Raw genomic sequence first — 22,112 nt, forward strand, 5'->3', positions numbered from 1 at the left:
ATTAACTGTTGTTCTTTAACAGTATCAATGAAGCCTAGAAACAGGCAAAAAGGATTTATGAAACTGTTTCAGTGTTTCAATGTGGGAAACTTTGGCCACAGTCATAGGAGTTAATGTGTATACTTATAAATATTAAGATTGGTAGGTGTCTGTTTACCTGTCAGGTGATACATCTAAAATTTAAACAGTCATCTGGTTGTCTCCACTGGCTTTCTTTCCTGGGCCTTTGTTTTCCATCAGTTCTTAATTTTTTCATTGCTTCTGTTGCTTTCCATTTTTTGTCCTTTTCTCCCTGTATTCCTTTATACTTGTAAAGTTCCAAAAATATAGCCGCCATAGGAAGTCTGACTTAAGCTAGTGTGTATGGAGGTTCCAAGGTAATATATGCTGAAACTAGAAGGCAGTACTTTTCAGTGTTCAGGCTGTTCCAAAGTGAAATGAATTGCCTTTGGGGAACAGTGAGTTCACCGTCACTGGGATGGTGTGTGCAGAGGCTGGAAGCATACCTGGAAATGTCAGTGGGGTTCAAGCCTTGGATGCAGGTGAGGAGCAGTTTCAGTGACTGAAGTCTCTTCCATTTTTGAGATTCTTAGGTAGTATGCTCAAGTCTTCTTTGGTTGCCACAGCAGTTCAAAAATCATTTTCATTATATGCTTTAGAATAAAAACGGCACACTGCAATTACAGATGTGATTCAATTTTTTCCAAGAGTCAAATTCTACCCTAAAGGATAAGACTTTTCTGAAATCTCCAATAATTCAAAAGAATGTGACAGGATTCTTGCTGCTGCTGCTGCTGCTGCGTCACTTCAGTCGTGTCCGACTCTGTGTGACCCCACAGACGGCAGCCCACCAGGCTCCCCCGTCCCTGGGATTCTCCAGGCAAGAACACTGGAGTGGGTTGCCATTTCCTTCTCCAATGTGTGAAAGTGAAAAGTGAAAGTGAAGTCGCTCAGTCATGTCTGACTCAAAGCGACCCCATGGACTGCAGCCTACCAGGCTCCCCCGTCCATGGGATTTTCTAGGCAATAGTACTGGAGTGGCTTGCCATTGCCTTCTCACGACAGGATTCTTGGGTTAAGTCAAAAAGACAGGTTCTAAAAATATTTTGGATAAACTTTTTTGCTCTTCTTGTTTTCTTTCGTAAGGAGAAAATCACTAGCTAAATGCACGGAGATTTCTTTGATAAGCTTGTCATTCCCAAAGAAACCTACAGTAAGGTAGCTTGGTGCAGCCTTCAGTTTATGTCATGACATTGACCTGCTTGTCTTCATTTAAATTTTTGATTTTTCTTAGAAAAGGATTTTTCCTAAGGAAGCTAAAATCATGGATTTCTCTTGATCTTCGTCAGTAAGCCTTACTGTGTTCTGTCAGCTCAGCTTGAGTTCCTAATCTGGCCAAATCAGAGAGAGTAGGCAAAAGGGACTTGATAGTTACTTTCACTACTTCTGTGTAGCTGGAAAAGCAGCTAAACTGACAGGCACTTCTTGTGTTGTGGGCTTGTTGTTTGTGTCTGCAGTGGTGAAATGGGTGTGTAAAAGATTTAAGAGGTGGGAGGTGACAGTGGCTGGGGGTGAAAGTGGTTGAGCACACTGAAGAAGTTTTCTCTTCTTCGACTTTCTGGCATAGTATGTTTTGGATGAAGTTGTAATAAATTTTATTCCTTGAAAGCGTATTGATTTTGTGAAATAAAATGACTTGCAGTTGAGGAAACCAGTCTGCTCTGAGCTCCCTCTGCAGTCTTTATTAAAGTGGAAACCTGGAACTAGAGTATTGTGGACAGCTGAACCTTAAGTTTTACTTGAATCGTGAGGTTGTACAGGTTGGTTTTACTGGGACAGGATCCAAGAATGTATCAGATTGATCCTTTCTCTGGACGTGGTCTTAGCTGTTAGTGAGTAATTAAATTGTCAGTTCATTGCAAAAAAAATGACATTATGACACCATTTTAAGTCTTTAGATGCAGGTGAAATCAGTTATTACGTTTTCCTGGGAGCTCTGCAGGGGAGAAAGATGCATTAAATAAAATATTATTAACACTAATTGTACCTGTTTTTTTTTTTTTTTTTCAGTAAGGCTGTCAGAAAATGTAGAGCCCTGTAACTGGCTCCTTATCTGTTTCGCAGTGGTGGTTGGCTGTGTGGTTTGCCTGGAGCCACTGCAGCTGTCTTGCTAGCTGGTTGCATGATCTGTCCTCTTTGGTACTTTTATGTTTGATCTGTCTCTGTCTTGAAACATAGGAGGTTTCTTTTAGACAGGAAATGCCTGCATGTGATATGTTCTTTTATCATGTAGTTTCAAAGTTTTTATTTCAGTGACATTTAAAAAAATTTCTTTATTCCAGTGACTTTTTAAAAATGAAATTTTTAGTATCCTGTTTCCTTGTTTGAGTTTCCTTTTTCATTGACCCTCTTACCTGGATTTGGGTCTTCATTGCTTGACACTAATATTTGTCACTTTGTCTTACATATTTTTCATTACTTTTTATTTCCATTAAGTTTTCTTTTTTTCTTCTTTTGCCTGTCCAGAGTTCTACCATTATTTGCTGTGTTTATTTGTTCTGATCATCTATTTAATTTCATATCTATTTTTGAATTTTTAAAAAACTTCTAATTTTTTCCTGAGTTTTTATTTTAATTCTTTGTGTTTCTGATTTCTGATTTAGTTGCTCTTTCACAACATCATGTGCCTTTGGACTCATTTATATATTCTTTGGTATCTTGTATTTATGGCTTTTAGTTTCTTCTGATTAGTAGCCTGTGGTTTTGATCTGTTTTCTGGGCATATTTGTTCTTGTGTAGCTTCACTGTTAGAGACATTGTTCCACATCTTATTCTCCTCTTCTGACAACTTTGTATGAGATTTGACCTTGATTATTTTCTGTTGATCATTTTTATGTGGCATTGTTTTTTCGTTACCTTTAAAAGGAATTAATATTCAATACAGCTTTTCTAACCACACAGACCTGTCTATTCAGTTGTTTTCACATGTTTAAAACATAAAGCCACGTGTTTTCTCCTACTTTTATCTGAACCTTCTCTTCCGTTATCTCTGTGATTCCTGTCCTGCTCCATTCTGAATCATTTCCCAGGAGTTTCTGCTAAGGCTGGGGCCCTGTCATGACAGGGAGATTTGGTGGTTCCTGTGGGATCTCTCCCCATTCCCAGCTTCTTGCACTTCCTTGCTGTTGGGGTGGGTGGACCCCCCTCAGCGTCATGTGCCGTCTTCCTCTCGGCTCACAGTCATTCCAGTCTGTGTGTCTCCACTGTCTTAGTCTCCGTTCTCATTAGGTGTTGCAGGCGCATCTGCTGGTCATTGTGCCGCACCCTGCCTAATGGCATCTGGGGATTTGTGGGTTTCTTCTATTACCACCATGCCAGGAATGCCAAAGAATGCTCAAACCACTGCACAAGTGCACTCATCTCACACGCTAGTAAAGTCAGGCTCAAAATTCTCCAAGCCAGGCTTCAGCAATATGTGAACCGTGAACTCCCAGATGTTCAAGCAGGTTTTAGAAAAGGCAGAGGCACCAGAGATCAAATTGCCAACATCCGCTGGATCATGGAGAAAGCAAGAGAGTTCCAGAAAAACATCTATTTCTGCTTCATTGACTATGCCAAAGCCCTTGACTGTGTGGATCACAATAAACTGGAACATTCTGAAAGAGATGGGAATAGCAGACCACCTGACCTGCCTCTTGAGAAACCTGTATGCAGGTCAGAAAGCAACAGTCAGAACTGGACATGGAACAACAGACTGGTTCCAAATAGGAAAAGGAGTGCGTCAAGGCTGTATATTGTCACCTTGCTTATTTAACTTCTATGCAGAGTACATCATGAGGAACGCTGGGCTGGAGGAAGCACAAGCTGGAATCAAGATTGCTGGGAGAAATATCAATAATCTCAGATATGCAGATGACACTACCCTTATGGCAGAAAGTGAAGAGGAACTCAAAAGCCTCTTGATGAAATTGGAAGAGGAGAGTGAAAAAGTTGGCTTAAAGCTCAACATTCAGAAAACGAAGATCATGGCATCTGGTCCCATCACTTCATGGGAAATAGATGGGGAAACAGTGGAAACTGGCTGACTTTATTTTTCTGGGCTCCAGAATCACTGCGGATGCTAATTGCAGCCATGAAATTAAAAGACATTTACTCCTTGGAAGGAAAATTATGACCAACCTAGATAGCATATTAAAAAGCAGAGACATTACTTTGCCAATGAAGGTCCATCTAGTCAAGGCTATGGTTTTTCCAGTGGTCATGTATGGATGTGAGAGTTGGACTGTGAAGAAAGCTGATCACTGAAGAATTGATGCTTTTGAACTGTGGTGTTGGAGAAGACTCTTGAGAGTCCCTTTTACTGCAAGGAGATCCAACCAGTCGATCCTAAAGGAGATCAGTCCTGGGTTTTCACTGGAAGGACTGATGTTGAAGCTGAAACTCCAATACTTTGGCCACCTGATGCAAAGAGCTGGCTCATTTGAAAAGACCCTGATGCTGGGAAAGATTGAAGGCAGGGGGAAGGGGGACGACAGAGAATGAGATGGCTGGATGGCATCACCGACTCGATGGACATGGGTTTGGGTGGATTCCGGGAGTTGGTGATGGACAGGGAGGCCTGGTGTGCTGCAGTTCGTGGGGTCACAAAGAGTCGGACACGACTGAGTGACTCAACTGAACTCCGTTACTACATTTCACTGTAAATATTGTGCGTGGGTTTTGGTTTCTTTAATCTAGTACTTCTTTCTGTGTTTTTTGTTTTTTGGTAAGGAGCTTCTTGGAACTTCAAAACCCATCACTGCTGTTACAGCATTCCCATGACAAGCAATATTTAATAGAGTAAAATTGCCGTTAAAACAGTTAATTTGAAGCACTCCATGATTTAACCACATTTCACCTGTGTGTGGTAGAACATTGTTTTAACCTTTCAGAATTTTGTGTTTTGCTGTGCTTTGTTGCTCAGTTGTGTCTGACTCTGCTACCCCGTAGATGGTAGTCTGCCAGGCTCCTCTGTCCATAGGGATTCTCCAGGCAAGAATACTGGAGTGGGGTGCTATGCCCTCTTCTAGGGAATCTTCCCAACCAGGGATTGAACCCAGGACTCCTGCATTGCAGTCAGATTCTTTACCATCTGAGCTGTAGTGAATCCCAAGAATACTGGAGTTGGTATCCTATCCCTTCTCCGGGAGATCGTTCTGCTCAGGAATTGAACCAGGGTCTCCTGCATTGCAGGCAGATTCTTTACCAGCTGAGTTACCAGGGAAGCCCCTCAAGATTTTGACCCTTAGATAAATTTCCATAGTGTCGTATAGAATCAGACACATAATAAGCTTTCAGTACACAATTCTTGGTACATACTTATTCAAGAGACCCCAGGTCAAGCAACTTTTTTTCTTATTTTATGGGAGTAGTGCTCATTATAGTTCCATCAAGCTGATGAAATTTCTCAAACTGTGGCCTCATGTACATACTGAACTTTTTAAGTTGACTGAGATTCAACTTATACTGACTCCTTGCCAGGGTCATGATATGTGTCTGTGTCCTCAGAAGCAGAGCGAGGTGGCAGCACATTGCTGGGTTTATCTTTTACCTGCAGGTGCAGAGGGAAATAAATATGACACTGTCTATAACAACATGTAATCTGTGAAATTCAGTGGAGGGTGTGCATTTTAAACAATCCATTGGAGGAAATTAAAAATAAATCCTGTTTTTGAATTTGAATGTGCAAGATTGTAATTTTTCTGTTGATTTTCTAAATTGTTTTTGAGGTTAAACTTTCAACAATATCAGTAATAGAATTTCCTTTTCCTTGTGACTGGCTGTAGTTCTTGTATCAAAGCAGTGAACAAAATGGTGAGATGTTACTTAGTGGAAGTCACTCCTTAATCCCGTTAATTCTGTGCTGGCTAGTCTAGGTGGACTGAGAGTACAGCCAAAGGAATCACAAGCTACTTGAAGATAAGGACATATATCCCAGAGTGGGTGCTTTACATAGGGCAGGAATTTGTTGGGTGGCAGTGAATAGAATTCCTGTGGAGTGGATCATGTGGGAGCAAGACTGTTTTGTTCGTTTCGTCACACACAGCAGTTTAGAGTTCCCGCTTGGTGTGACTGGAGAGTGACTGAGAGCAGCAGCTGTGGTGGAAGTTCTGGCCTGGTACTCTGTAGGCTTGGGCTCGGGGTTAGGCTTGTTGGCTCAGAGATGAGCATCTTCAGCACGTTCCTTAGGAGTGGCTTCTTTTTTCCCTTTTAAAAAAGTATTACTAGTATCCAGTGATATCGCCAGTTCTAAACATATCTTTTAAATGTCTCATTACTGTTTTTGACATTGACCTTTGTTTATCAGTTTCTAAAAGCATACAACAATGTGCAGAGGGACTTCTAGGCAGGAAGATAGAAAAAGTATGTCGTGTTTGAGAAAGTAAAGTAGAAGAGACTGGTGCAGTTATAGGGGCCGAGGTGAAAGTTACAGGCTGGGGCTGGTTTGGCCTTGGTCCTGTGAGGGGCGGCTTATGGAGGGACATGTTCGGGAGCTTGTAATGAGGTCTAAGTTGAAGAGCAGTGTCTAATATCATGTTCTTCTAAGAACGTAAGTCCAGTGCGCCTGTTCCTGCACTGACCTCGGCAGTGGTGACTGAATCTTGAGCTAAAGCAGTGGGGACAAGGTTGATTCAGGGTAAACCTGCACGACATGAAAGTTAGAGTTCCTGGGTCTTCTGATAGAAGAGGCAAGAGTCCAGACGCCGCCTGCTGGGCCTGAACACCCCGGACAGGAGTAGTGGTTTATTCCTGGACTTCAGATGGTGGGAATTGCAGAGTAAGCTGAGGTGATAAAAGACTGTCATATGAGACTTTTCTTTTTGTCACAACAGTGTTTAATTTTATTGCTTAAAAGAAAAGGAGTTCATTCTCTGAAGTGGTTAGTAGCCAGCCAGTGCTGCAACATGTGAATCGTGATCTGAGAATGTCTAGAAATTGTGAAAAATAAGAAAACTGGTACCGCTGATTCCACATCATCATTTAACAATTTTAAGTTTTAAATTTGTGTGGTTTACTTACTTTGTTCTTAAAAACAAAGAAACAGAAAGAGATCAGCTCTCCATAAATACAATTTCATGAAAAGTGAAGGAATGGACTCTGTATTAAATATTTCCAAAGAGTTCCTGAGACCAAAACTGGTGGCCCTTCTTTTCCAGCAGCTGGAACCCAAAAGATCTTGAAACCAGTCCTGAAAAGCTTGCTTCTATGCAGGAAATCCTGGTGGCTTTTGAGAGGAAGATAGAAAACTATTCTGGAAAATTGCAAGTGGTAGTAGAGGTGAGTCACTGACATGAGAATTACCAGGGACTGCAAGGATTCACTTTCTTTTTTTAATTATGAGGTTTAAAGAAAAAAAAATATATATGTTCAGCTAGGGAAATTTGAAATTTTTAGTCTTTGTGTTCTAAATATGAATAGAAAATAATAGAGCAAGTGATGTTCCCTCTCCCACACAAAACCAAACACGTTGAAATCCTAAGCAAAAACAAGTAATTTGAAATTTCACTGAAACCATCTTAAGCAACAGTCATGACAGTATTGATCCTGGGAAAGCATGTGGTGAATAAATGCTGTGTTTATGTTCTGAATGTACTTTGAGTGTAAGATATTCTTGGGTGGGGTTTTTAAACCATGTTAATTTTACTCGCTTTGAACGTCTGTGATGTCCTGTTCTCTTACTGGAGGTGGAGCGCCCCAGTGAGGGCGAGCTCCTTGATCTGGTGCGCTTGCTCTTTGGGTGCCCTGGCTGAGCTCCCTCTGGATAGGACTTTATCTAGGGACAGTGCAGGATTGATGCGGCCCCCTCATGATTTTATTGTGTTGGGGAGTGGGAAGCAGGTGGACCTGGTGCAAAGGTCTGAGGTACACAAGGTGTAAATGACTGTTCTCCCTCCTCATTGTGTCCCCCAGTCATCCGTTTTCCCTCTGTCCGTTCAGTTCAGTTCAGTCACTCAGCGTGTCCAACTCTTTGCGACCCCATGGACTGCCGCACACCAGGCTGTTTCCCTCAATCGGAAGAACCTTATTTTTCAATTACTTGTATATTCTTCCTGAAATATTTTGTATCTTTTTTTAACCTTTTTTCTTCCAGATTTAACATAGATGTGTAGCATCCTTAACATTACACAGTAATGTTTAAGATTCTGTTGATTATTTTAATGTTTTACATTTATGCCATTGGGAATTTGGAAGATCTAATTGCCACGTTGTAAACTAATCATTTGCAACAAAGCTATTAGTAATTTCAGTCCTTTATTTTGTTGCTGTTATTCTTTTTTCCACTTACTCCGTTTTTTTAAAAATAGCCAGTAAACCCCAAAGGGCAAGTCAGTACACACTTAAAAGCTTATGAAATCTACACAGAAAGCTTTCTGAGTGGACTTAGACTACAAATGGTTGTTGGCTGGGTCCTTCTCAGTAGCTGAGGGAGGAAATGCAGGGAGCATTCCAGGGACAGGGGAAAGGGAGCATGCACAGGTTGAAGGGGAGGGGAGGCCCACGAGCTTTAGCTCTTAAACACAGACCCTGGTCCTGGATGGACTGGGCAGGTCTTCCCCATCCGGAATCAAACTGGGGTCTGCTGCATTGCAGGCATATTCTTGAGCAACTGAGCTATCAGGGAAGCCCCTAGCTTTAGCTGGGTTTGGACAAATAGGAGCCGTGTCCTGGAGTAGTCACATCCCTTAGTTGCATTTCCCAAAGAGCTCTGCTTTCCAGGATTTTGCAGAAAGACTAAAGGAAAGAAAAAATTTGATGAGTTTTATTCTCAAGAGAATGTGTCATTGACTTGGAACTTTAGGTGGCCTGTCATTTGTCTTGCCTTTTATTTTTTTTTTTCCTGATACTGACCATGAGGATGTAAACTTGGGCATACTTTGTTTCTGTTTGTTCCTGTTGCCTTTTATCTTAGCATTTATTTCACAGACCCCTTTTCAGTAAAACGGTTTTTGTGTGCTACTTTATTACCATATTTTTCCACTGGAGATGCTGCATTGATGTAAAACGCACTGGAGTGCCTTTTTTAAGAAAAACATATACAGTAGTGTTACACAAAAATAAAAATTTCCTACTATGTTGGTTTGCTTACTTATTGATACTGTCTTTTAAAAAATCTATTCCCACTTTGTTTTTTTTCTATGTTTACAAAATTATACAAATCCAATAAAATGCCAATTGAAACTTGACAACCTAAATTTTCTTTAGTCTCTGTAAAACATTAAAAATATCTTTTAGAATATAAGTTTTATTGTTTTTTTTACTGCAAAAACTAAGGCTGGGTGATATAATATTGTCTACTTAGAAAGTTTCAGGAATAGAAATATGTCATCTTTGTTAGATTGTCTTTATAGTATGTTAGCCTATAGATGCTTTTCAGCATATAGTATTTAAAAAAATTGAATCTCAAATGATCTGTGAGCCTTTGGTCAGATGTTGTAATATGTATTGGATTGTGTGGAGAAGCTAAAATCACACAGATTATAGATTGATAACAAATACTTTTAATAGTGGGTTTTGCTATTCTTAAGTGAGTTTTATTATACCATTTCCAGGTGAAACCTTCCTTTGCAATTATAATGGTAATAATTATGATGATTTTGGATGAAGGTGGTTCATCAAAAAGTACAGTATAAAATTTATCTTTCTAGGACCATATGATATGTAAAAGGAGGACAGATTGAGTTTAACTGGCATAGTAAATAACATTAATTTTTAAATATGTCCTACCTAAATGGCATTTATCATAAACAGAGTATACATTTCACTTATCCTTCAATACATTAATATATTTTTCTTAAAGTAAAAATGAATGTTGACTTTGTATTTCATATAGTCATACAATGATTTCTTTGTCATGAATATCAGTACATTTCTGGTTACTGGATGATTGACTTGTTTTTTTTTAAATCTAATTTTGAGATGAGCTGTAGTTTGCTTTAAATACCTAATTTAAAGTATTTTTAAAACTCTGTAACTGATTCCTTGAATTACGCAGTACGGAGCCTCTTTGGGCTTGTTTCCTCATCTGTAAAATGAAAACTGAGCCTCTAAAGCAGAGAGCCTGGAATTCTTAAGCCTTGCATGATAGAGTTCCCTGTTCCACTGGCTGCAGCCTGGAGTGTCTAGAACGGCTGATGGCTGATGTGGGTTCTGTCAGAAGTTAAATGCTCCTGGAAAGTCTTAGACCTGTCACTTAACATTTTGCAGTTTCAGTTTCCTTTCCTGCCAAATTAGTAATATCTAGATCAGGATTTTTAAAAATTTTAAATGGCATATATATATAAGCAATTTATATATTGTAATATGTATGCCATTTATATATTACACAATATGTATAAATTATAATAATTTATATATGTTAATAAGGTATTGAGGCTAATGCTTGTTACTGTAGCTGTTAGGCTGTTTCATTATTTTCTTCTGCTGATTACCAGAGTTTACTGTTTAAGGCCAGAGGAATCAATTTTAATGTGTACAGGAGGGCCCTAACCCATGGTGTCTTGAAGCTTTGAGGACAGCTAGTTTGTACTGCACTCTCATCACCTCTCCAGATTGCCTCCGTCTTTAACCATCTCCAGTGACTGAACCAGTTTCATCTCCGCTAATCCTTGCATTGCAGACTTTCCTCCCACCCTGCTCTGTTCTACTTTTCAGAAACTTAGAAATTATCTGAGCTTGCTCGTGCCTGCCTTCTTCTTTCACAGTGATCTCTCTGTATCTGTGATGTTATTGAATCCTTATTTCCCCCAAGCCCAGCTAACACACACACACACACGCCATGCACGCACGCGTACACACCAGCATCAAGTCACTTTTCAGCAGTGGTCTCCTCTAGAAATGGCTCTTTATATTCATATCACTTCTCCCTTTCAGATTTTTATAACTCTTTTTTTTCCTTCCTGTCTAATTGTGATGGATAGCATCCCTAGAACAAAATTAAATAATTTGGTATAACGTACACTCATGCTGTGTGCTGTATGCTTGGTTGCTCAGTTTTGTCCGACTCTTTGCGACCACATGGATTGTAGCCTGCCAGACTTCTCTGTCCATGGGATTCTCCAGGCAGGAATACTGGAGTGGGTTGCCATGCACTCCTCTAGGGGATCTTCCCAACTGAGGGGTTAAACCCAGGTCTCCCTCAGTGCTGGAGAACTGTTTACCATCTGAGCCACCAGAGAAGCCCAAGAGTACTGGAGTGGATAGCCTATCCCTTCTCCAGCGAATCTTACTGACCCAGGAGTTGAACCAGGGTCTCCTGCGTTGAAGGTGGATTGTTTACCAGCTGAGGTACCCGGGATCCCAGTGTAAACTTATGTCTTGTGCTCTGTCACTTTGGTCATGTCTGACTCTTTGTGATCCCCCTGGACTGTAGCCTGTTAGGCTCTTCTGTCCATGAGATTCTCCAGACAGGAATACTAGAGTGGGTTGCCATGTCCTTCTCCAGGACGCCTTCCCGACCTAGGGATGGAACCTGCCTCTCTTGTGTCTCCTGCATTGGCAGGCGGGTTCCTTACCACTAGCACCACCTGGGAAGCCCCACACTTATACCTAGTCCTAATTATTTTTTATTTTACCAAAATGTTAATGACCATAAAATGTAGAGAGTCATATTTATTGAATGTAAGATTATATCACTGGTTGTAAGAAGCACCTGCATTTTATAGACTAATTAGGAAAAATAGGTTAACAAGACTAGGTCAACTGTAAGATGCATTTTTACTCCATGAATACTATAATATGAAGAAAAATGTAACAGGATCAATGAGATATGACATGTATAGCAGATACTGTTTAGTCTTACTGAATTTTTTGTTAAAATTTTTATTTACTCTTGTTCCCATGTTAGAAACTTTGTTTTCTTATTTTTGTAGTTTCTATGAGCTGTATCTTTTTGTTTCATTGCAGGTATTATGCAACCTTTTCTTGGTCTAGTTCTTTCCAGATGTTTTACATTGCCATATGTAAAATAGGTAGCCAGTGGGAATTCGCTGTATGACTGCAGGAAGCTCAGACTGGTGTTCTATTACAACCTAGCGGGGGCGGGATGGGGTGGGAGGGAGGTTCAAAAGGGAGGGGACATATGTATACCTATGGCTGATTCATGTTGATATATGGCAGAAACCATCACAATATTGCGAAGTAATTATCCTCCAATTAAAAATAAATAAGTTTTGCAAAATAAGAAAGAAAATAATCACTTCAATCAGTTTAATTATTGTATGTCTCCTTAGCAGTGGTTCTTGCTCTTGGGATTGATAGATTTTTTAGGGAGAGTGAAATTTATGCCATTAGGCACAGTTTTTTTGGTAGGGAGAGAAGAATCCAAAGCTTTTAGCAGAATCTTCGAGAAGCTAATAACCCTTAAAGAAGTTAGTAATCTTTTTTTTATTTTTTACTGGAGGCAAATTACTTTACATTAACATACTGGTTGGTTTTGCCATACAATGACACGAATCTGCCCCGGGAGTACAGTGTTTCCCCTCTTGAACCCCCCTCCCACCTCCCTCTTCCCCATATCCTCCCTCCAGGTCATCCCTGTGCACCAGCCCCAAGCATCCTGTCTCATGCGTGGAACCTGGACTGGTGATTCATTTCACATATGATAATATACATGCTACAATGCCATTCTCCCAAATCGTCCCACCTTCGCCCTCTCCCACAGAGTCCCAAAGACTGTTCTATACACCTGTGTCTCTTTTGCTGTCTCGTGTATACTTTGGCCACCTCATGGACGAGTTGACTCACTGGAAAAGACTCTGATGCTGGGAAAGGTTGGGGGCGGGAGGAGAGGGGGACGACAGAGAATGAGATGGCTGGATGGCATCACCGACTCTGTGGACATGAGTTTGAATGAACTCCGGGAGTTGGTGATGGACAGGGAGGCCTGGCGTGCTGTGATTCATGGGGTCGCGGAGAGTCGGACACGACTGAGCAACTGAACTGAACTGAACTGAACTGATACAGGGTTAAGATAACCATCCTTCTAAATTCCATATATATGTATTAGTAAGAAGTTCCATTCCTTCGCTCAGTCGTGTCTGACTCTGTGCGACCCTGTGGACCCTGTAGCCTACCAGGCTTCTCCGTCCATGGGATTCTCCAGGCAAGAATACTGGAGTGGGTTACCGTTTCCTTCTCCAAGTAAGAAGTTAGTAATCTTAAAAGAAGTGAATCCACTTCTGTAGAGTTCCAGGGCACCAGCATTTGTCTCTTGCTGCTCTCCATGTGGTCTTGAATGTAGATTACAAAAACTTTGCAGTATTTTGAAGCTCAGGACAAAGAGAATTTGACGTTGAGTTTTTGGCCTTAGAAATGGCAGTGTTGTTCAAGTGATAACATTTAAAACATCATACCATTAATCATACCATTAACTGCCAGGGAACCCACTTTAAGGAAGTATAAGTATAAAAAAAGGTGGTATTGTAGTCATGGAAAAAGGCATTAGAAAACTGTGGATCTACATATGTTAAAGAAATATGAAAGGTTAAGACTATGCTCCTGTTTTGAACTTGAGTAATTTCATGGTTATGATTTAAATTATTTTTCTAAAGTAAAGAATATATGTTGCAAATGATAAATATCAGGTGTTTGTATATATGTGTATGTATGTATATGTATGTGTATAGGAATTACTTTTTAATGTTTATATGAGTAACGAAAATACTTGATTTTTTTTATTACAGTGCATGCAAGATATGGGAAATACTAAAGCAAGACTACTATATGAAGCCAATCTTCCAGAGAACTTTCGAAGACCACAGACAGATCAGTATCCTTTAACATTTCTTTATTTTGGGTTTTAAAAGAATCAGATCGTTTTTTTAAATTTATAGTTTATATTTTAACTTTGTATTTAGGAACATGTGAATTTTATTATACTGTTGTTCATAAAAAATAGAGATTGATTTGCCCTGACCTGTGCTTTATATGTGGTAAGTTCTTAACGCTGTTGCTGTGGTGCTGTGTTCGGTCGTGTCCGACTCTTTGTGACCCCATGGACTGTATCCCGCCAGGCTCCTCTGTCCATGGGAGTCTCCAGGCAAGAACACTGGAGTGGGTTGCCGTGCTCTTCCCCAGGGGATCTTCCTGACTCAGGGGTTGAATCCATGTCTCTTCCGTCTCCTGCATTGGCACGTGGATTCTTTACCATTCCTATGGTTTTTAATAGGAATCTGATAATATGATTTACATAGTATTTTTATATCAGTCAGTTCAGTTCAGTTCAGTCGTGACCGACTCTTTGCGACCCCATGACTCACAGCACGCCAGGCCTCCCTGTCCATCACCAACTCCCGCAGTTAACTCAAACTCATGTCCATCGAGTCGGTGATGCCATCCAGCCATCTCATTCTCTGTCGTCCCCCTCTCCTCCCGCCCCCAATCTTTCCCAGCATCAGAGTCTTTTCCAGTGAGTCAACTTGTCGCATGACGGGGCCAAAGTTTTTGAGTTTCAGCTTTAGCATCAGTCCTTCCAATGAACACCCAGGATCGATCTCCTTTAGAATGGATGGTTGGATCTCCTTGCAGTCCAAGGGTCTCTCAAGAGTCTTCTCCAGCACCACAGTTCAAAAGCATCAATTTGTTGGTGATCAGCTTTCTTCACAGTCCAACTCTCACATCCATACATGACCACAGTACTTGGATGCAATCTTAAAAATGACAGAATGATTTCTGTTCGTTTCCAAGGCAAACCATTCAATATTACAGTAATCCAAGCCTGTGCCCCAACTAGTAACTCTGAAGAAGCCGAAGTTGAACAGTTCTATGAAGACCTACAAGACCTTTTAGAAGTAACACCCAAAAAAGATGTCCTTTTCATTATAGGGGACTGGAATGCAAAAGTAGGAAGTCAAGAAACACCTGGAGTAACAGGCAAATTTGGCCTTGGAGCACGGAATGAAGCAGGGCAAAGGCTAATAGAGTTTTGTCAAGAAAACGCACTGGTCATAGCAAACACCCTCTTCCAACAACACAAGAGAAGACTCTACACATGGACATTACCAGATGGTCAACACCGAAATCAGATTGATTATATTCTTTGCAGCTAAAGATGGAGAAGCTGTATACAGTTAGCAAAAACAAGACCAGGAGCTGACTGTGGCTCAGATCATGAACTCCTTATTGCCAAATTCAGACTTAAATTGAAGAAAGTAGGGAAAACCACTAGACCATTCAGATATGACCTAAATCAAATCCCTTATGATTATACAGTGGAAGTGAGAAATAGATTTAAGGGACTAGATCTGATAGAGTGCCTGATGAACTCTGGACGGAGGTTCATGACATTGTACAGGAGGCAGGGACCAAGAGCATCCCCATGGAAAAGAAATGCAAAAAAGCAAAATGGCTGTCTGAAGAGGCTTTACAAATAGCCATGAAAAGAAGAGAAGAGTAAAGCAAAGGAGAAAAGGAAAGAGATAAGCATCTGAATGCAGAGTTCCAAAGAATAGCAAGGAGAAATAAGAAAGCCTTCCTCAGCGATCAATGCAAAGAAATAGAGGAAAACAACAGAATAGGAAAAACAAGAGATCTCTTCAAGAAAATTAGAGATACCAAGGGAACACTTCACGCAAAGATAGGCTCGATAAAGGACAGAAATGGTATGGACCTAACAGAAGCAGAAGATATTAAGAAGAGGTGGCAGGAATACACAGAAGAACTGTACAAAAAGATCTTCACGACCAAGATAATCACGATCAAGTGGGCCTTAGAAAGCATCACTACGAACAAAGCTAGTGGAGGTGATGGAATTCCAGTTGAGCTATTTCAAATCCTGAAAGATGATGCTGTGAAAGTGTTCCATTCAATATTCCAGCAAATTTGGAAAACTCAGCAGTGGCCACAGGACTGGAAAAGGTCAGTCTTCATTCCAATCCCAAAGAAAGGCAATGCCAAAGAATGCTCAAACTACCGCACAATTGCACTCATCTCACACGCTAGTAAAGTCATGCTCAAAATTCTCCAAGCCAGGCTTCAGCAATATGTGAACCGTGAACTCCCAGATGTTCAAGCAGGTTTTAGAAAAGGCAGAGACACCAGAGATAAAATTGCCAACATCCGCTGGATCATGGAGAAAGCAAGAGAGTTCCAGAAAAACATCTATTTCTGCTTCATTGACTATGCCAAAGCCTTTGACTGTGGATTTTTATATAAGTAAGTATAAAATATTATATCCGATTCTTGATTGATCTCCAACTCTTGATTGGAACATACAGGTTATCACTTTAGACTGGTATTAGAGATTTGATTTATGAACATCTTGAGTATTTTTGTTTAAGCAAGTCATTTCCAGAGGGGTTTCCTGAGATCACCTTCATATGAAGCAGTGGACGTGATGAGTCCCATACTGAGTAGAAGTGGGTGGTGACACGGGTGTGGGCTTGGGTCCCTGATGACCTTCTCTGGGTCATAGGCTGCACGCCCAGCTCTGTCTGCATCCACGTCTTCCCTCACAGACGAGTGGGGTATTTCCTCATGGCATTTTAGTCAGAATATTTTCACATGTTAAACAGAAATCATTTGATTTTATAGGATTTCTCAGACTCATTGAAGTCTGAGAAAGAGCTCATAAGAATAAGACTATCCACCTGCAATGCAGAAGACCTGGGTTTGATCCCTGGGTCGGGAAGATCCCCTGGAGAAGGGAATGGCTACCCACTCCAGTATCTTTGCCTGGAGAGTTCCATGAACAGAGGAGCCTGGCAGGCTACAGTCCATGAGATCTCAGAGTCGGACACAACTGAGCCCACACATACACACGTAATTTTATCCAAAGATGAAATTTGTGATTTTGGCAATATAATGTAGTTTCTTAAAGATCAGCTCTGTGTTCCCCATGTGTGTACTAGAACAGTTTGTGTGATCATACGATGAAAAAGTACTTTTCTCACAGAGATACAGGCCAATATATATATATGTATATATATATTTTTTTCATATTTGTGTAGAAACCTTTTGAGGTATATTCCAGAAGTTACTGTTCGGCCTTTTCTGTTTCTGCTTCTCCCACCTCCTTCCCACATATTTAGCAGTCTGATATCCCAGGGTATTTTTGTTATAACAAGATCCTAGGGTACGAGTGGGTGGTACATTTCAGGCATAAAAATTGTGTGAGCAGAAGTACGAAGGTGTGAGGACAGTTGACATTTTAAAGTTTCGATGCAATAACTTCCAAGTTTTGTGGGGCAAGTGGCAAAAACAGCTCATTATTATTCCAGATTGTGAAAGGTTTTCAATGGCATCTAGAACTGCCTATAGATAGAATATAGAACAGTGCCTCATTTAATTGACCTAAAGGATTGAAGGGTTTGTAATGCTGTGAGGCAGGAGAAGCATTAGAAAAGTCACCTTCTATCACGCGGAAGAGGAGTTGGAGGAGGTGTGGAGTCAGAGAGGTCATGCAGAATTGTAGTACAGCTCTGAAATGAGCAGTGATGAAGATATTACTTATGTAGTGGGATTCAGGGTAGGTAGGCGGGAGCTGGGGAGACTGGAAAGGAATTGGGAAAGCAGGGACATTTGGAGTAGGTTAACATTGGCTTGCCTTCTAGGGAAGACACTGAGCTGACCCCACGTTTTCTAGCTTGGCTAAGGTTCTGTGAGTGAGGTAGACTAACTCTTCGGGGGAAGGAATTCAGTACCAGATGAAGGTTTAAAGGTTACAAGTGGAAGACGGTGAGTCACTGCTTTGGGCAGGATGAAGTATCTGTGGGACACACGCGTGGAGATGCCCATCTGGAAGCTGGAGACGGGAGTCTGGACCCTGGAAGAGCAGAGGGTGTAGTGTAGACTGGAGAGCCCCTTAGTGTGTAGGTGATGGAAGAATCCTTGGGTAAGTTATGTTACCTGGGGCAGTGCCTCTGTTCTTTCTGATGATTTTATTCAGAATCCCGAAACTGCTTTTTCCTTCTCCTTTGGAAGTGAGGGCGTGGGACTGAACACTGAGGAAGAGAGCGTGGTGGAAGGAGAATCCCACAGAGCAGACGATCTGTGTTCCATGTGGTGGCTACCACTGCTTGTTGAGTTGACATATAATATCCCCCAGACTGAAGAAACTCCCCTCTCTGGATGGAAGTTTTAGTGTGCGTGTGTGTCTGGATGGAAGTTTTTTTTTTTTTTTTGTGTGTGTGTGTGTGTTGGGGGGTAGGGAGGGGGAGATTGGCTTGGTTTAAATTTGGGTTTTTGGACTTCTCTTGAATACCAGGTGATAAATTAATTGACAGTCTTGAAATTTGCAGTAGTACCCTTTATGTGGTATTTGGTGGATGAATGTAGTGTCAAGGTATCTCACTGATCACCGTAATTGACAAAGGCCTGAAGGTGTGCAGGCAAGGACGGGACTCTGACATCTGCTTACACATCCGTGCCCCTTCTGGGCACCATGTGGTACCTGTTGGTAGGAATACTATTTCTTAAGTAATTACCATCCGTTTTATGGTGAAGCTAATAGAAGTAAAGAATTAATGGGATGGTGTTTCCCCGGTGGCTCAGTCAGTAAAGAATCTACCTGCAGTGCAAGAGACCTGAGTTTGATCCCTGCTTCAAGATCCCCTGGAGAAGGAAATGGCAACCCTGTCCAGTTTTCTTGCCTGAAGAATCCCATAGACAGGAGCCTGGCAGGCTACAGTCCCCGGGGTCTCAAGAGTTGGTCACGACTTAGCGACTACACTACCCCCACAGTGAGATGGTGAATTTTTTTTTCTGGTATTTTTTGTTGATATGTCCTTAGATATTTGATCCTTATCTAAACATTTCAGGAGAGATTTTTATCATGGATTGATCGGTATCTATATTAGTTAGTCCTTGACCTTCGACACAGTGAAGGTACAGTGTTGGAAACAACAACTGCAGTAGCTTTCTGTGAGGGTTTGCTGTGGGCCAAACCCTGAGTTTGGCACTTTATATATGGTATCTTTTTAAAAATTGGAAACAACTCAGAACATATTTTTATTCTTGGTAAGTGAGCGGGTGGGGTGCTTAAAGAAGCTGTTTAAGAAACTTTAAGAAACTTTCCAAGCCTCTAGACTTTCCCTCCTTGTAAGGACACTTGAATGTTACTTAATGATGCTGGAGTGAATAAAATCACTGTTGTCACATTTGAGCCGGCTTTTAAAAAATAGGCTTGTAGTTTGGGATTCTTTGCAACTAAGATCATAAGGTCTAGGTGAAGATTGCAACTTTTGAGTACCTGGTATGATTCAGGTCAGGCTCTTGGATTATGTGTTTCTTTGCTACTGTTAGTTCAAGCTTGTGTATTTGATGTTTCACGCTAAATGTTACTTGTAAAATGTTTGGAGATTATGATCATATTCATATGAGGTGCTTACTTCTTGCTGTTTCAGTTCAGTTCAGTTCAGTCGCTCAGTCTTGTCCGACTCTTTGCAACCCCATGGAAGGCAACACGCCAGGACTCCCTGTCTATCACCAACTCCCAGAGTCTACTCAAACTCATGTCCATTGAGTTGGTGATGCCATCCAACCACCTCATCCTCTGTTATCCCCTTCTCCTCCCACTTTCAATCTTTCCCAGCATCAGGGTCTTTTCAAATGAGTCAGTTCTTTGCATCAGATGGCCAAAGTATTGAAGTTTCAGCTTCAGCAGCAGTCCTTCCAATGAATATTCAGGGTTGATTTCCTTTAGGATGGACTGATTGGATCTCCTTGCAGTCCAGGGGACTCTCAAGAGTCTTCTCCAACACCACAGTTCAGAAGCATCAGTTCTTTGGCACTCAGCTTTCTTTATGGTCCAACTCTCACATCCATATGTGACCACTGGAAAAACCATCGCCTTGACTAGATGGCCCTTTGTTGTTGGCAAAGTCGTGCTGTTTACAAAAAGATAATCTAAGGTTGTCAGAAGCTTAAAGAGGGATTTTGTCTAGACAAACTTGAGATAGATGATTCCTAATGATAAAACCGTAAGATGACATCTCTTGGATCATGAGACCAGCTTTTGTATCTAATGCAATACTGTAGTCTTAAAAAATTTTTTTTTCCTATACTTATTACAACTACATTGCTTTTATCCCTTCTTTTAATTATGAAACACTGTGATTCGGAACTTGTAATATGGAAACTAGTTAAAGAAAACAAGTCCCCTTTTCTCTATTTCATGGATCATTCTAAGGCTCAGTGCTGTTTGAAAGGCCTAACATCTTTGCACTTTTACTGATTTCAATATAGTTGTCTCAAGGAGTTAATCTAAAAAATATACAAGCAGCTCATACAGCTCAATACCAGAAAAATAAACAACCCAATCAAAAAATGGACCAAAGAACTAAACAGACATTTCTCCAAAGAAGACATAAAGATGGCTAACAAACACATGAAAAGATGCTCAACATCACTCATTATCAGAGAAATGCAAATCAAAACCACAATGAGGTACCATCTCACACCGATCAGAATGGCTGCTATCCAAAAGTCGACAAGCAATAAATGCTGGAGAGGGTGTGGAGAAAAGGGAACCCTCTTACACTGTTGGTGGGAATACAGCCACTATGAAGAACAGTGTGGAGATTCCTTAAAAAACTGGAAATAGAACTGCCATACGACCCAGCAATCCCACTCCTGGGCATACACACTAAGGAAACCAGAACTGAAAGAGACACGTGTACCCCAGTGTTCATCACAGCACTGTTTACCGTAGTAGCCAGGACATGGAAGCAACCTAGATATCCATCTGCAGACGAATGGATAAGAAAGGTATGGTACATATATACAGTAGAATATTACTCAGCCATTAAAAAGAATGCATTCAAGTCAGTTCTAGTGAGGTGGTTGAAACTGGAGCCTGTTATACAAAGTGAGGTGAGTCAGAGAGAAAAACACCAGTTCAGTATATTAACACATATATACGGAATTTAGAAAGATGGTAACGATGACCCTGTACACGAGACAGCGAAAGAGACACAGATGTAAAGAACAGACTTCTGGACTCTGGGAGAATCCTAGGGTGGGGTGATTTGAGAGAATGGCATTGAAACACGTATATTGCCGTATGTGAAACAGATCGCCAGTGCAGGGTCGACGCATGAAGCCGGTGCACTGGGACAACCCGGAGGGGTGGGATGGGGAGGGAGGTGGGAGGCACGTGTACACCGTGGCTGATTCATGTCAGTGGATGGCAAAACCACCACAATAGTGTAATTAGCCTCCAATTAATTGAAATTAAAAAATTAAAATTTAGAATTAAGAAAAATATAGTTGTCTCATCCCTAGAGGCAAGTAGAACCAAACTGAGTAAAACTGGCATAATAGGGGACCTCACTGTGTTCATAACAAGATTTGTCACTGTAAGCTTTACAGTTTACCAAAGTTAGGCAGAAGCTGCTGTGAAAGTATAGTTTCTCATGTGGCATGTGGTTAATTCTAGGTGGCATGTACAGGTGCGTGACAGGCGATAAAGCTTTACCTTAAGCTTTTCATTATTAGGATATTTTGTCTTATCAAAAACTTTAATTACCTCAGTTCCATGAGATCCAGTGTGCACCAGAGCTAATCAGCAGTGTGTCTCCTTGGAACTTTTGAAAATTTTGCTGCTGTCAGTGGTGTGTGTCTGAAACTGGAAGATTTTGTTCTTGGGAAGAGATATTAATTTAATTGTCTTTTAAATAGCATCTTTAAAGAAAGGAAGAAATCTTAAGATTCAAATAAATACACGTGAAAAGATAAAACATAGTGATGTGAAGATTCTTCTGGACTTGTCTGGTGCTGTATGTCAGTGTTGAGGAGTTTGACAGTGAAGTGTGCTGTGCTGAATGGTTTGTGACTGGCAAGGAGGATATTCTGGGGTGTTTTGTTGTTTGTTTACTAAATCCCAGATCAGCCCCCTAGACCTACATTGTCAATAATAATATTCCTTACCTTGGTCTGCTGAAAACACTGCTGTTGTTTCTTTTTGTGGGGGAAAGAGGTGTCGTCCTCTTGGTCTCTGTCAGTTCAAGGAAGTCCTTTTGTCTCAGATGGCGCCTGGAGGCTGGAGAATGAAGATCAGTACTCCCCAGTCTCCAAATTTATTGGTTCTGTAGTTGATACTTCTCATTTGCTGGTCTGTTTAAAGCTGATGATAGGCA

At 40.9% G+C, this 22,112-nt stretch overlaps 1 protein-coding gene across 3 annotated transcripts in view; it reads left to right on the forward strand.

Moving 5' to 3' along the window:
- The window catches only part of SMAP1 (small ArfGAP 1), a 184,665-nt gene that overhangs the window by 63,307 nt on the left and 99,246 nt on the right, over nt 1–22,112 (forward strand). For all 3 annotated transcript variants that reach the window (XM_055433520.2, XM_088840493.1, XM_055433521.2), the window contains exon 3: nt 13,722–13,807. In XM_055433520.2, the coding sequence (XP_055289495.1) occupies nt 13,722–13,807 (86 nt within the window). The remainder of the gene's footprint in view (nt 1–13,721; nt 13,808–22,112) is intronic.

Source organism: Moschus berezovskii, chromosome 10 (genome assembly GCF_049115385.1).
Source record: "Moschus berezovskii isolate FMDL1 chromosome 10, NW_MosBer_1.0, whole genome shotgun sequence".
NCBI lineage: Eukaryota > Metazoa > Chordata > Mammalia > Artiodactyla > Moschidae > Moschus > Moschus berezovskii.